At 36.4% G+C, this 15,365-nt stretch overlaps 1 protein-coding gene across 2 annotated transcripts in view; it reads right to left on the bottom strand.

Annotated features, from left to right (window-relative positions):
• The window catches only part of Rlf (rearranged L-myc fusion), a 110,878-nt gene that overhangs the window by 58,741 nt on the left and 36,772 nt on the right, over positions 1–15,365 (bottom strand). For both annotated transcript variants that reach the window (XM_004641075.1, XM_023701027.1), the window contains exons 2-4: positions 10,469–10,623; positions 7,856–7,937; positions 2,375–2,507 (exon numbers count right to left, since the gene is read on the bottom strand). In XM_004641075.1, the coding sequence (XP_004641132.1) occupies positions 2,375–2,507; positions 7,856–7,937; positions 10,469–10,623 (370 nt within the window). The remainder of the gene's footprint in view (positions 1–2,374; positions 2,508–7,855; positions 7,938–10,468; positions 10,624–15,365) is intronic.

Raw genomic sequence — 15,365 nt, 5'->3', positions numbered from 1 at the left:
AAAAAAAAAAAAAAAGAAAAGAAAATGCAAACTGAGAAAAACTTCTATGATTCTGATACCGGTTTAGTCAACAATGACATGATAATCACACCACTTTTTGGCATCAAATTTGTTATATCAAGCTCGCAGAACAATGAAAATAAAAGTTTTCAAAATTAGGGTTTGACTGTCAGAGTAGGCAGGTCACCAGTTGTCCTCCATTTATACTGCAGTCTTCGGTATAACACCTTAGGAATGTGTCTTATGAAGGATGTGGGTGCTTAATTGGCTTTCACTGAGCAGATAAGATATCATAAAGTGACTGGCTGAGTAATGCTTCTCCTCATTTCTTTATGTTTTTTGATGTGACAAAAAACTCAACTTCAATTGCTCTTAACTTCTGAGGTGGGAGTGACTTTAATTAGTAAATCAAGGGAAGGTAATCAGAGATATTTAATTCAACTAATCCCTTTTGATCTTGGGATTGAGATTGCTTGAAGAGGTAAATCTGCCCCATTCAAGACCTAGATGCACTAGATTTAATTCTGAGATTCTTTTGAAAGTACAGAAATGGGCTTGGAAACAAAGCTTCCGTCAAGGATGTCCTATAATTGCCTCTGTAGTCCCACAAGATTACAGAGTTGAAAATTCCTGCTATTTAGCAGGAAATATCACAACACTGTAGTACATTACTCAAGTATTTGTGATAATGCCAATGTAGACAAACCTACTGCTAGTCTTACAAAGAACATAAAATTAGGCAATGTATAATACTTGATAATAACAAATGTAATTACTATACTCTATAATTAGAATGGCTTCCCTCAACTTATTTAAAAATAATTTGCTGTATCATGCCAGTGGCCAACCTCATACATTGCACATTTACCATACCTCTTACTAGCAAAAAGCCAGTTTGAATACTGTGTAAATACACTCTGATGTTCATGGAACAATGAATGTCATAGTCCTCAGAACCTATCCTTAAACAATGCATGATGTGCTTGACTCTGTCCCACAACAGTTTTGTCAGTAAGGTGGCTTTTTAGCTTGTGTGTGCCTGTCTTTACTAAGAGGTAACATTTCTCAGAACTTTTACACAAAATAATAATACCAATCCCTTTTCTATGTAACAGTTCTTTTTGCTATCCTATTTTTCTGGTCAGTGCAAATGTTTAACAGTAGAATTACGGGAAAGTGGGAAAAGGCAACAGAAGTAAAGATGACTAAGATGGTATATCTATAGATCCACACCAATACCACAAGATGAATGCAATTATCATTTATTGTAAACATATGCTTTAAATCCAAACAAACAAAAACACCCAGCAGAAACATCAGAGACCAGGATAAAGAGAAAATCTAAACATATCTTTATGCCAATCTTTTCCCTCTCCAGAAAAGCCCAAACGGCATGTATGGTCAAACATGGTGCATAAATTAATTAACTGGAATAATTCAAGTCAGAAATATGTAAAATGTTTACGCTAAGACCTAAAGATAAGTGAAAAAGTGTTACTGTTCTGAAATTAATTTTTATCTCAAATACACAAAAAAAAGTATATAATCCTTTAAACTTTCCACTAAGTAGAAGCAAACGAGGTTAGGATTTTTTTGTTTGTTTTTGCAAATGAGGTTAGAATTGCTGGTTACATCAAATACTTCTGTGCATAATAAAATGGAAGTATCAACCTAAATCCATTTTAAACCAACAGTTTTGCATGTAAGAATTCTGTCTCTTAGCATTCATTTCTCTGCAAAACACTGCATTCTACGTAAACTAGTATGGAAAAAGTATTGATAAAGCTTTACCATATACCAAGGACTACCAAAGAATATTCCTATCTCAAGAACCTTTCGTTGTTGGTGGTGGGTTTTCTGTTTTTGTCTTTTTGAACAGTGTCTGCCTATGTAGTTCAGGCTGGCCTTGAAATCCAAAGGATTCTCATAACTCAGGCTCAGTGCTGACATCACAGGCCTGAAACCAATACACACCTGGTTTATCTTTGAAACTTTTTATGAACATTCTTATTACTTAGCCTGTGTGAAATACTGGGTTCAATCCCCAGCACTGCAAAATAACTACCTAAAAATGCAAGAATCTTTATTTAGTAAGAAAAATATTAAAGAAGTTTTTATTGTTCAAAAGAGTACAAACCCGTGCATAGTGGTGCATGCCTATAATCCCAACACTTAAAGAGGCTGAGGCAGGAATTCAAGACCAACCTAGACTACATAGTGAAACTCTAAGCCAGTGTAAACTACACAGACCCTATCTCAAAACCAAAAAGGAGTATAGACATATATAGGTGAAATTAAAATTTTAACTTATAATTAACTTTAGTTCCCTTACAATTAAATTCTCTAATATTGTCAGTGAAGTTTTAAAGCTTACCTTCTTCTGTTTCTACTGGCTGTTGAGACAGTATTTTAAGAAGTACTGGGTTTTTCCACACCCCTTCCTTGGTAACATCAACCAGTATTTGTAGGTTATTATTCCCAAATTCCAACAATGCATCATGTGACTCCTAAAACAAATAATATATATATATATATATATATCCTGAAAACAAGATACTAACATTAAAAATAAAAGCTTTGTCTTTTCAACATATCTGAATATCCATGAATTGAAAAGATTTATAATTTGATTTCTTAAAAATAATTATGCAGGGTTGAGGAGATAGCTCAGCAGTCTAAGCGCCTGCCTAGCAAGCATAATCCAGTGCTGGGGAGACTGAGAAAAGAGGATCATCACTGTAAGTCTGAGTCTGTGCTGCATAGTAAGACCATGTACCAAAGAAATTAAATAAAAAGGACCATCCTCAAAGCTCTACACAACTGTGTTACTTAAAAACAAAAATAAAATTAAAATGTTTCAACTATGGTTAAGAGTACCTTTACAGGCTTTCCTGAATTTCTTCCAGATAAAACTGTCACCACAGTGAGTTTAGGCCCTTCTATTACCATTGATATTTGGATTGCTCTACTACATATTAACATGGCCAGACTCTGAAGACCTAATAACCTTGGCAGTAGTTGATTTAATGATTCAAGGCCCTTGGTACTACTTTCATTAAAGGATTCTGCACTATTGACACAGTGTATTTCTTTAAACAAAAATATTACTTAATGGCATAGTGTATATAATTATTTAAATCCTTCTATTAAATATTTTTTAAATGAAGTAATTCTATTCAAGATGTTGGTTACTAGTTCTTACTCCAACTATTATTACACATAGAAACAAAATGTAATAACCAGGGCTGGGGAGATAGCTCCGTGGTCTAAGTGCTTGCCTGGCAAGCACAAGGACCCAAGTTTTTTCTCTCCATAATTTTATTAAGAAACAAAGAGCAATGAGAGAGTTTCAAACCAAATAGGTAGGACAGTTTCAATAATTAACACATTGCATACATTCTTCCTAGTTGTTAATTACTGTACAAGATGCGGACATGATACCCTTTTTACAAACACTATTAGAACAAATCCCTCTACTCATTAAGAGAATGTAACTATATATCTATCCTAACCATTTTGAATACACAGATACAAAATGGACATTCATCTGTATCCCCTACGGACCCAAGTTTGATCTCTGTTACTACATGGCACACTGGCCCAGGAACTCTAGGCATGCCATGCCACACCAAAAACTGGGCATGGTGGCGCAAGCCTGTAATCGCAGCCCAGGAGAGGCTGAGAAAGGAGGATCACTATGAGTCTAAATTGCACAGTGTGATCCTGCATCCATAATAAAATAAAATTTGTAAATGTAATCACCAATGATCTGTCCTTTAAAGTACTTATACAGGGCTAGGGATATAGCTCAGCAGCACAGCCCCTGCCTGGTGAGCATAAGATCCCAAAATTCAATTCCTAGAACCAAAAAAGAGAAAAATCTTTTAGGGCTATGGATATAGCTCAGTGGCACAGCAAGGTTCTGAGTTTGATTCCTGATGCAAAAAAGAAAAAAACAAGTATAAGACTAACATACTTATGTACAGGGGTAAACAAAAAGGGATCCCAAGTGTTTGCCAGGCAAGCACAAGGTCCTGAGTTCAATCCCCAGTACCGGGAAAAAAAGAAAAAAGAAAAAAGGATCCAAAATTTAACTCAATAAAAATGATTAAATGTATATTTCTTGCCAGGTGTGGTGGTTCATACATGTAATTCCAGCATGAGGTAGAAAGATCCTCAAGAGTTCAAGACTAGCCTGAACAACATAATGAGGCCCTGTCTTAATGAATTAATGTATATATCTTATTGCTTTTTATTATTATTGAGGTTTCCTGCTTATAGTAAAGTTTTTTCCATGCTCTAAAATTTTAATTTCTGGTGGGCATAGTGGCACATGACTTCAACCTCAGTACTTGGGAAGCTTAAGCAGGAGGACTGCCATGAATTCAAGATCAGGCCAGCCTGGGCTACATAGTGAGTTCAAGATCAGTCTGAACACTGACAGGTTCTGTCTCCAAAAAAAGTTGCTTTTAACTTGTTTCCCTCAAACTGTTAAAATTCTCTGGGGACGTAAAATGCCATTTACAGTAATTTTCCTTTGGAAAACATAACCCCAAAATATTGACAGATATAAGAATGGTTGTATACTAACTCAAGTGAGATATATAAACCCTTTTCTTAACTTTCATGTTAAACCACAACAAGGTTTTTTAAAAAAACACACAAACTCATTCATACCCAATATGTTAAGTTTTCTGCTGAAAAAGAGTTTAAGGTATAGAACTAATATAATTCTAATAGTTTACAAGCAAAAGTATTTAGCTAATATAACTTTTTAAAAAAAATTTATTTATGTGTGTGTGTGTGTGTGTGTGTGTGTGGCCAGCTCAGCCCACCAGGGGGCGGGGCTGGCTGGCATGTGGTGCTGGGGGATTGAACCGCAGTCCCTGTGCTTTGCTAAGCTTGTTCTAAGTAGGTGCTTTAGACCACTGAGCCATCTCACCAGCCCCTAGCTAATATAACTTTCAATTAATAGTTTTACCTGTCCTCAGACTGCCCTAATTTAAGATAAGCATTTACTCTGAAGTAAAAACAAAGAGTAGATGTGAAAAATGTCAGAATTTGCTGTGTGTAGGTGTTTAATTTGTAACATCTAATAAGATTGTTACATTTTGTAAGAAATGTCACCTCCATGATATATAGTAACTAAATTTTAAAAACCAAACTTTTTAACTTTTTCAATTGTTACAATTCAGAATGTAGCTCAGAATACCAATAATACTCTACTATTTAACAAATATTTTAATAAAGTAACTTAAAAACTAAAAAAATCCTACAAAGATATTTAAAAAGTGATTATTTTACTTACTTATTTATTTTTAGACAAGATCTTGCCTATGTACTCAGGCTAGCCTTAAACTCACTGCAATCCTCCAGCCTTAATCTCCTATGTGCTGGGATTACAGGCATGCACCTCCATGCCCAGCTAAAAAATAATTTTAAAATTTTAGGTTTCTTTTTTTTTTTCTCCATAATTTTACTGGTAAACAAATAGCAATGAGACAGTTTCAAATCAAATTGGTAGGAAAGTCAATAATTAACATATTGTATACATTCTTCCCAGTGGTTAATTGCTGTAAGTTTCTTTTCTTTTCTTTTTTTTAATGAGCAGAATATATTTATTGGGGGAAAGAAAGCTCCTGTTCGAGAGAGGGACAGGAGAGGGGGCCCCAATCAAGTGGTTCCCTTTAGTCTTCTTTTTAAGAGAAAACATTATACAGCATATTTTATTTTATTTATTTTTTTAAAATTTTATTTATTTGTGTGTGTGTGTGTGTGTGTGTGTGTGTGTGTGTGTGTGTGTGTGGCCAGCTCAGCCCACCAGGGGGCGGGGCTGGCTGGCATGTGGTGCTGGGGGATTGTTCTGAGTAGGTGCTTTAGACCACTGAGCCATCTCACCAGCCCTTTATTTTTATTTTTTAACAGCATATTTTAAAATTTGTGACACAAAAATACTGGTACAAGATGTTTATTCCAAAGCCATTTAAAATAAATAGCAGTGACATGTGGGTATGCCACAAAACAGAATTTTAGGCAACTACCAAAAAAGGGAGACCTACACAAGCAATCCTACTTATATGTGCATAATAACTATTCAGTAAAACACAAGTTGCAGAAAATGGGCTCTCTCTTTTTTTTTTTTTTTTAAATTTATTTGTGTGTGTGTGGCCAGCTCAGCCCACCAGGGGGCGGGGCTGGCTGGCATGTGGTGCTGGGGGATTGAACCGCAGTCCCTGTGCTTTGCTAAGCTTGTTCCAAGCAGATGCTCTAGACCACTGAGCCATCTCACCAGCCCCGAGCTCTCATTTTTATTCAAAAAATTCAGGGCAACCCGTTTGGGACCATCCTATCTCTCAGGAGCTATTTGTATTCCCTATTCCTTTTCCACAATAAACTGTCCTACTCTTAAAGAAAATATTCATTTCAGACTGAACATTTGATCTCTAGGAAAAAAAGGTCTAACATAGTTACACTGCTGTAAATAGTGACTGAGAAATGTCTGTGGCCTGCTTTGATTAAAAAAAAATAAATTTTTAGATAGAAGTACCTACAACATCTGCTGTCTTACCTTATTATATACAATAAGAAAAATACAAAAAAAATTCAGTTTCATATTTCACACTTCAAAAAGGACAATGTTTCTGATTTATCTGTACTTCTGCATTAATTTACTAGATAGATAAGAGAGACAGACAGACAGACAGACAGACATAGTCTTTATGTATCACCAAAATGAATTTCCATGTTCTAAGAGGCATTTAACAAAGTAAATGCTAAATTTGAATGTGGATGTTACTCTGTACAACTTTAACCTCTATTTACTTGTCTCCCTATTTGTAAAGTGAATTCGTATAATCCCAACATCATCAGATTAATTTAAAGTATATAAAAAATTAAAAAGTACAGAACAGTTATATTTAATGATCAATAAATGAACAATTACTATTACCCTCCAGTTATAATTGGCCTGACATACAAACAACTTGGGTTATGACTGTAATTTTAGCTTTAACCTTGGATCAAAGTCTTGAGTTTAAGACCCAGATGCCAGCTGTTTGTGCTTCTAGATGGCCTCAGATGCTGATTTAATTCTTAAAAGAGTTGTGGAAGGAACATTACAACACCCTTTCCTGTATGGCCCTAATTAGGAAATCCTAGACCAATGTCTAAGAATACTGAAATCTGCCTATATACAAGAAAGAGACACTGAAAGCTATGTAGAGGACTCTGAGCCTTCAATTTACAACTTTAGTTACAACTAACCCTGTAAAGGGTCCTAAGCCAAAGGTCCATTATATTCATTATGTTTCTCTTTAAAATTAGTTCAGTCTCTAGTAACAAATCTGCTTTCCCTTGCTGGCAATGTCCTTGATTTCTCCTATCTTATCCCCATCCTCCCAAACTTGCTACTTTCTCATCTCACCTATCTAAAAGAAGGAAAAAGCCAATGTGAAAACTCAAGTACTTTCTCTATACATAAAATGAATACCATGTATGATTATTTTGATTTGTTTCAGAAACTTATAGTGTTTTCCAATGCTCCGAAGTGTTAGAGAAAGAAAAGTGAACCTCAGAAGTGACAAAATCCAATGCTTTACAAATTGAAGAATACTATATAAGTACACTGTACATGACTGAAATACTGTATGCTATCTTGCAAGCATATATGATTTCAAATTTAATTTACCCTCATCAGGTAGAGGTCATTTTTCTTGAGATGAACTTAATACAGATATTATTAAGTTCATGTTTTAGTTCCGAGTTTCAAATTCTAATTTTCTGAAAGTAAGTAAGTAAGTAGCAATCTTAGATGCCATACAGATAAGAAATGTTTTTTAACTTACAATCAACTCACCTGTAGAGTCTGAAGGAATGGTATCCAGACCTCACATGGCAGTTCACTTTCAGAGACTGAAAGTAATAATTCAAAACAACTCCTATAAGACAAATAACTAAGTAAGTATATAAAGGTGGTTACAGTAATAATGAAGTACAATGTGAAACAAATATTGGACACATTTTTTCATTTGCGTAGGCTATTTTAAACTTTTTTACTCTTCAACATTTTCTTCTAAATTGTTAAGCTGGTTTTTCAACATTAAAAATGTAAAAGTAATAAGCCATAAGGCTTTATATTCACATTGTTGGTAAGAATACAAACTTATGTATTATGCTCCAAGTAGTTTTATTCAGGTTGTTTTGATATGGGGAGCACTTCATTAAGGAATAATTCTGATTACATTAAAAAAAAAAAAAAAAAAAGGGCCGGGGAGATGGCTCAGTGAAATAAGCGCTTGCCTGGCAAGTGCAAGGGCCTGAGTGCAATCCCCGGTTCTGCCAAAAAAAAAAACCCCAGGAAAACATAAAAAAAAAAAACAACAAAAAAACCCCCAGAAGCTCAGACTATTGCCACTTCAACCAATGAAGTGATAAATGTATGAAAACATCTATAAAAAGTTGTGTCACAGAAGCAGAATGATTGGCAAGCGAGGAGAAAAAAGTTTCTTCTTTCTATCCTAATCATTACCTAGAAGTTAACAGAAAAAGAATTTTTAAAAGAAAAATGTAGGGGCTGGGGAGATAGCTCAGCGGCACATATGCCTGCCTGCCAAGTGCAAGGTCCCAAGTTTTATCCCCAGTACCACATGCCATGCAGGCCCTGAAACCAGGTGGTGTCGCGCATGCCTGTAATCCCAGCAATGGGAAGGCTGAGACAGAAGGAACACTATGAGTCTGTCTGTGCAGCAAGATCCTATATTGAAATAAACAAATAAATGAATGTATAATAACTTGAATAAAGAACTCAAGATACCAATCATGCAATATCTCTATAAAATATTATAGCATAAAGCCAGGAGTGGTGGCACACACCTGAAATCCCACAGCTCTAGGAGGCTGAGACAGAGGATCACAAATTCAAGCCCAGCTTGGGCAATTTAGCAAGATCACATTTCAATTAAAAAAAAAAGGATGAGGGTGTGGCACAGACAGAGCTCAGTGGTCGAGGCACTTGTCTCAGCAAGCGCCAAGGACCCGGGTTGGATCCCTGGTATACATGAGGTGCTGGCCCTGCCCCGAGCTCCCAAGCCAGCCACCGAGACCAGGCGTGGTGATGCACACTTATAATCCCAGCGCTAGGAACACTGAAACAGGAGGATCACTACAAGTCCGAGCTGTGTAGTGACTCTGCACCAAATACATTTTTTAAAAAAAGATAGGGGATGTAGTTCAGGGTGAAAATCCTGGGCTCAGTCCCACATTCTTAAAAAAAAAAAAAAAAAAAAAAATCCAGCAGGCTATAGGATGTAACAGAGAAAACAGGACTTGTTAGAAAGAATGACAGATTATAAAAATGAGGAATAACTGCATTTCATAAAAATATATGGTTCAGGCTTTGGAGAACAAGTTGAAAAATAGGTCATACCAAAGAAAAATAAAATATGCTGCCTAAACTAGAAATTATCCTACTGAAAATCAGAAAGCTGAATAACTGATGTTTTTCATTTTGCAGATGAACAATATATCAGAGGTATAATCTGTTTATACTACTATGTAGCAAAGTATTAAAACAGCTAAATGACCAGAAACAGTGATAATCTTAAAACAGTGATGATCTTAAACTGCACCTTGATATTTTTTGTTGCCAAGATTATTCATGGCTCAAGTACTATAATCAAATTGAAGAATTTCATGTATTTTCCTCAATATAATAGTGTTCCTCAACTATCACCACAACTTCCACATACTGTCATTTGAATCAACATCTATACCTAAGGGAGGCCAGGGAGATAGTCCAGTAGAATAAGTGCTTACCTGGCAAGCACAGGATACCTAAGGGAGAGAAAAATGTGTAATTCTTTTATTCTAAGCCTGAGTAGGAAAACCCTGTTAGGCTGTTAAATATGCTGTTTAGCTGGAGCTTCACTTGGATTATATCTCCTCGGAAGCTGAGGATAAAGAGAGAAAATAAAATTTCTTTAATAAAGGTATGACTTTAGCTGGGCATGATGTGGCGCTAGGCCTATTTCTAGCACTTATGAAGCTAAGGCAGGAGGATCACTGTGAGTATGAGGCCAGCCTGGGTTACAGAGCTCAAGGTTGACCTGAACTATATAGCAAGATCCTGTCTCAAAAACTTTACTCTGAAGAGTGAATGTAAGGTCACTATAAAGATAAAGTAAGCAAGGGCCATCAATTTTTAGAATTCTAAGTGACCAGGTATGGTGGTGCACACCTATAATCCCAGCACTGAGGAGGATGAGGCCAGAGGATCATTGTGAGTTTCAGACCAGCCTGGGCTACAAAGTAAGCTCAAGGCCAGCCTAAACAGTATAGTAAGACCTTGTCTCAAAAACACCAAAAGAAAAGAAAGCCCAAGGGTCTGAGTTCAATCCCCAGTTCCATCAAAAAAAAAGAAAGACAGATATAAATTCTTGAAAGAAAAGATTTCTAAAATTTTTGGACTTACAATACTAATCTGCCAAGCACTAGGAGGACATCTTCACATTCAGTAGTTAAAAATGGACGTGCACTGGCAAAGCTTTGGATGGCAAGTCGATACACCTCCAGAAGATACACAATATGTTCTGATGCATTCTTGTTGCTTGCATATTGTAATAATGTCTAAAAAATAAAAATAAATATTATTTTACAAATAAAAATAATGAAACAAATTGTTTTCTTCTCAAACACAAGACCTTTCCCCTTTTTTCTAATACATACACCTTTTGTTTGACTTTTTAAGAAATGGTTTAGAGGGTTCTATTTTCATCACTTATAAAATTCCGTAGAGTTAAGGTCTGAACTGTTCCTTCGGTGTGAGAGTAGAGTTATAAAATGCCTAGAGTTATTCTCATTATAAGGCTAAATTTATTATCTCAGAAATTCAATAATGAATTTCATTAATATATGATTAGACTGGGGGTGGGGAAGGGAAGGAGGGAAAAAGCTGGCAGGAAGAAGAAATTCCTGAGTATGGTAATCAGCTCTGTGGGTGGCTCTATAAAACCCAACTTTTTTCTACACAGGGAACTGTTTAAGCTTCCAGGGCTTAATTTATAGTAAATTTTAAAAATTTAAAAAAAAGATTTACATTAAAAAATTAATCATAAAGGACAAATACCAGTTTACAATAAAGGATGATCACATAACCACACAAGATCTCCCATTCCTCTTACTGTGGTATCTGAAAAGTTACCTGGAAAATATGGAATTTAACCCCCCTCGAAAATTGCAATAAAACCTCATAAATTACATGTGTCATATCATCAACAATTTGCTCAAATGATGCTGACTTGCTGGCTTATATTCTTCCTGAACAGTGCTGAAATTCTTTAAGGACTCTTTCTAGATTCAAGGAATTATTCTTTCTCCTGTTATTATTTCTTTTCTTTCTGAGGTACTGGGGATGAACGCAGGGCCTCACATATGACAGACAAGCTTACTACCACTGAACTACATTTGTAGCCCTCCTGTTAATATATTTTTCTTCTGTTAACTTACTTTTTTTTTGTTTCTGTTCACCTAACATACAACCACTTCTTCCTTAGAATGCACATTCTGACTGGGCCAGGGGTTTCTAACAGCATTTTGGTTAGAGCTACTTCTACATATGTCATTTGCAAAGGGCAGCTTTATCTTAAATAAATTACATTTGACCTGAATTCTTTAACCAGAAAACAATTTCTTCAAAGATTACTAAATCCCTATTTTCACTTTAATTTTCTACTTAACTAAAAACGGTATGCTAGCACCACAGGTTTTATTATATTTTTTACATCTCTAGTTTCCACACTAATGGTTCCTCTCATCAATCACTTCTGATCACTAAGGACTGTTAGTACAGTCTTGGTTACTTTAAAATTTAAAGTCTCCTTACAAGAAAACACATGGTAACACATTATCATATATAGTAGAATCACTCTGAACTAACACACTGGATGGATTATCTATTTGATCCTTGCATACCTGAGTATCAGTAAAGCTATTTTAGTGTAGCCATTCAGCAAGTATTTTACTGCTTCATCTGTGTTGCTTTGGACAAATAAGCTTCACTGGTATTTTCAGATCAGCATATCACCATTTAATCACATTCCATTCCCCCCCCCCTAAAGTATTTGGTACTGGATCTCATACTCAGGGACTCAAAATAATCCTCCTGTTTTTTGCCTCACAGCGCTGGGGTTACAGACAGTACACCACACCACAACCAGACTCAGATGACAGCTCAGCATACCTCGGGGCAGGGTCGGCTGGGGTAGGGGTTTGTGGGCTCGGTATATATTACAGGGATTGAACCCCTACCCCTATGCTTGCCTAAGCAGGCACTTAGTCTGCTGAGCTATCTCACCAGGTCTTCCAAATTTTAAAAACTGAATAAGAGGATCATAAAACAGAAGCCCAAATAATCATGCCTACCAGTGAAATAAGTACAAAGAAGAATGTTGTTTAACTAAGATTTCTCATTCCCTTGAAAAATTTATTAAAATAAGCTTGGCACTGTGGTTCACACCTGTTATCCCAGCACTCCTGGGGCTGGAGCAGAAACACAAGTTCAAGGCCACCCTGGACTACACAGTGAAACACTGCCTCAAATACCAGACTTAATCCTTCTTGAAATTAATACTGTACCTCAAGAATCTTCATGGGCCTACCACTCACTTCTCAACCTACTTTAACTACCACTAGACACTGATGCAAGTCTAACTAAATAGTTGCTGAATATATCCAGCATGTCATTCATGGAAAAAAATATTTATATATAGCTTATTATCCTACATACTAAATTCTGAAGAAGACATTACCTTTCCTAATGATAAGCAAAACCAAAGATGAAAATTTACCAACTGCTAACCAATAACTATACTACAGACAGAAGAGAACATGTCAAGATCAGAGCAGTCTTTTCATAATCCCAAAACCCAATGAGAATGCCCAGCCACTACTATTTTCTGACATAAAGAATCTATTAAGACTTACACAAATTACAATTTCAAATATTCTATACCTGGTGGAATTTGTTTAAAGTTTGCCCTACACTAATTTATACTGTTTTATATTCCTAAATCTTTATGTCGTGAGTTAGTTCAACTAGTAAAGTGTTATTAAAATATCCACTATGAACTGGGCATTTGACTATTTACTGGAACAATCATTATTATTTTATTTATTTATTTTTTTGCGGAACCAGGGATTGAACTCAGGCCCTTGCACTTGCCAGGGAAGCGCTTATTCCACTGAGCCATCTCCTCGGCCCCCTATCTTTTTTTTTAATTGTTGAGTTTATGTCTAGCCTGAGCTATGTTGCAAATTCAAGGCTGTCCTGGACTATATTGTGAGACTGTTTCAAAATGCAAAAAACAAAAGCCCAAGCATGTGGTACACAACTGTAATCCCAGCACTCAGGAGGTTGAGGCAGGAGGAATGCTTTGTATTTGAGGCCAGCCTGGTTTATAAAGTGAGTTCAAGGACAACCTGAAATATAGGGTGAAACCCTGTCTCAGACCCTCCCCCCAAAAAAGGGGTTGGGGGAGCTCCTTTCAGGATGGTCTTATTTACATGCTATGGATGTATTCCAGTATTCTGATTTAAACCTCATGGTGTTCAGTACCAATCTGCCCAATGGAATATGATCATAACTGTGTATATTAGACACAGTATGGTTTAGGTACTTTCTTAATAGTTTTCATGCTAGTACAGTTATGCATTGAATATATATGATGACAATGAAGATTTTATCATGGAGTTAAAGTTTCTATTGCCTTGTACTGTATCTTTCCATGTTTAGTATTTACATGTACAAATACTAACATGTTATAACTACTCAGAGTATTTAGTTAACACAGCAACATGATGTACAGATTTATAGCACAGAAACACTATGCTATATACAATATAACATAGATGTATAGTAGGCTATATCTTCTAGGATTAAGTATCTTCTACGATGTTCATACTGTTGGCAAAATTGCCTAACCATAAGTTTCTCAGAACATCTCCTTCAGTAAGTTACATGTGGCTGTGACTTACTTGCTACAACAATCCCATGGAAGTAACTGATCATCAACATGCCTGATCATGGTTTTTTTTTTGGTAACAAAGGGCATTTCCTCGAGCTGAATCAAGGGTCTTACAAGAGCTATGTGTAGGCTATAACCCAGGCCATTTTAAAAATGAAGAAACAGAGACATGTATTATCTTATGTTACCTGTGGGTTAAGCACTGAATTTAGAATCTGAGTTAGAGCCATGTGGCTCCAGAGCACAGTCACTGTGCAGTATGTCTTCTCAATATGTACAGTCCTACAACTACCTAGGTATGTTTTCAAATTCTGCATTTTCTCTGCAAGCATTACCTTTAATATTCTACAGTGACAAGCATAAGTCATCACTTAGCTTTTTCCCTGAGTTTACAGTCTGTAGCTTCAATTTATAACTGCTTCTGGGAAAAAGTTTTCCAGTAATGTTGCTGACTGATATCCAATACTTTAGAGCACTAGTGGCTTATACAACACTGACGAAAGACAGCTGGTGTTTTATTTTGAAAGCTAAACATCCAATGGCAATAGGAGCTTATGTGATTTTCAAGGGTCTTGCTCTGCAGTTCAGGCTGTCCTTAAGCTCACAGAAATTCTTACTGAGCCGGCCAGATAGTTCAGCTGACTAAAGCACCTGCTTAGGCAGAGCGTAGAGGCCACGGATGCCCCGTACCCCAGGGCACGCTGACACTGTGATTGAGACTGGAGTGGAGGCTCGCACCTGTAATGCCAGGCTTGGGAGACTGAAAACAGGAGGATCATTATGCGTCCAATCTGTGTAGTGAGACTCTATACTAAAAATAGAGAAAAAAAAGAAATTCTCATGCCTCAGCCTCCCAAGTGCTGAGATCATGGGTGTGCACCACCATGCCTAGCAGGAAATTTCTCATCACATGAAATTATCCGAATTATAATAATTCTGAGAAAATGTGTCTACACTATAAGGAGTGATCATCCAGGAGGGGGCAGCACTTGAGCTACTTTTCTGTCTTTATTGATCAAAGTTTTTCATTTTATCAGTACACTTTTGCAGTACTAATAATTACATTCACTGGAGAGTTGGTACATGTACATAACTTGATTCTTTTTGTAACCTCTCTTTTCTCTCTCCTTCATTTTTTGGTACCAGAGATCAAACTTGGGACCCTGCGCTTGCCAGGCCAGAGCTTATGCCTCTGAGCTATCTCCCCAGGCCTATTCTTATCCCTTCATTCCTTTCCTTTTTTTTTTAATTTTTTTTTATTTTTATTTATTTGTGTGTGTGTGTGTGTGTGTGTGTGTGTGTGTGTGTGTGGCCAGCTCAGCCCACCAGGGGGTGGGGCTGGCTGGC

Source organism: Octodon degus, unplaced genomic scaffold (genome assembly GCF_000260255.1).
Source record: "Octodon degus isolate 3935 unplaced genomic scaffold, OctDeg1.0 scaffold00130, whole genome shotgun sequence".
Lineage (NCBI taxonomy): Eukaryota > Metazoa > Chordata > Mammalia > Rodentia > Octodontidae > Octodon > Octodon degus.
This window is presented reverse-complemented; position numbering and strand designations above follow the sequence as displayed.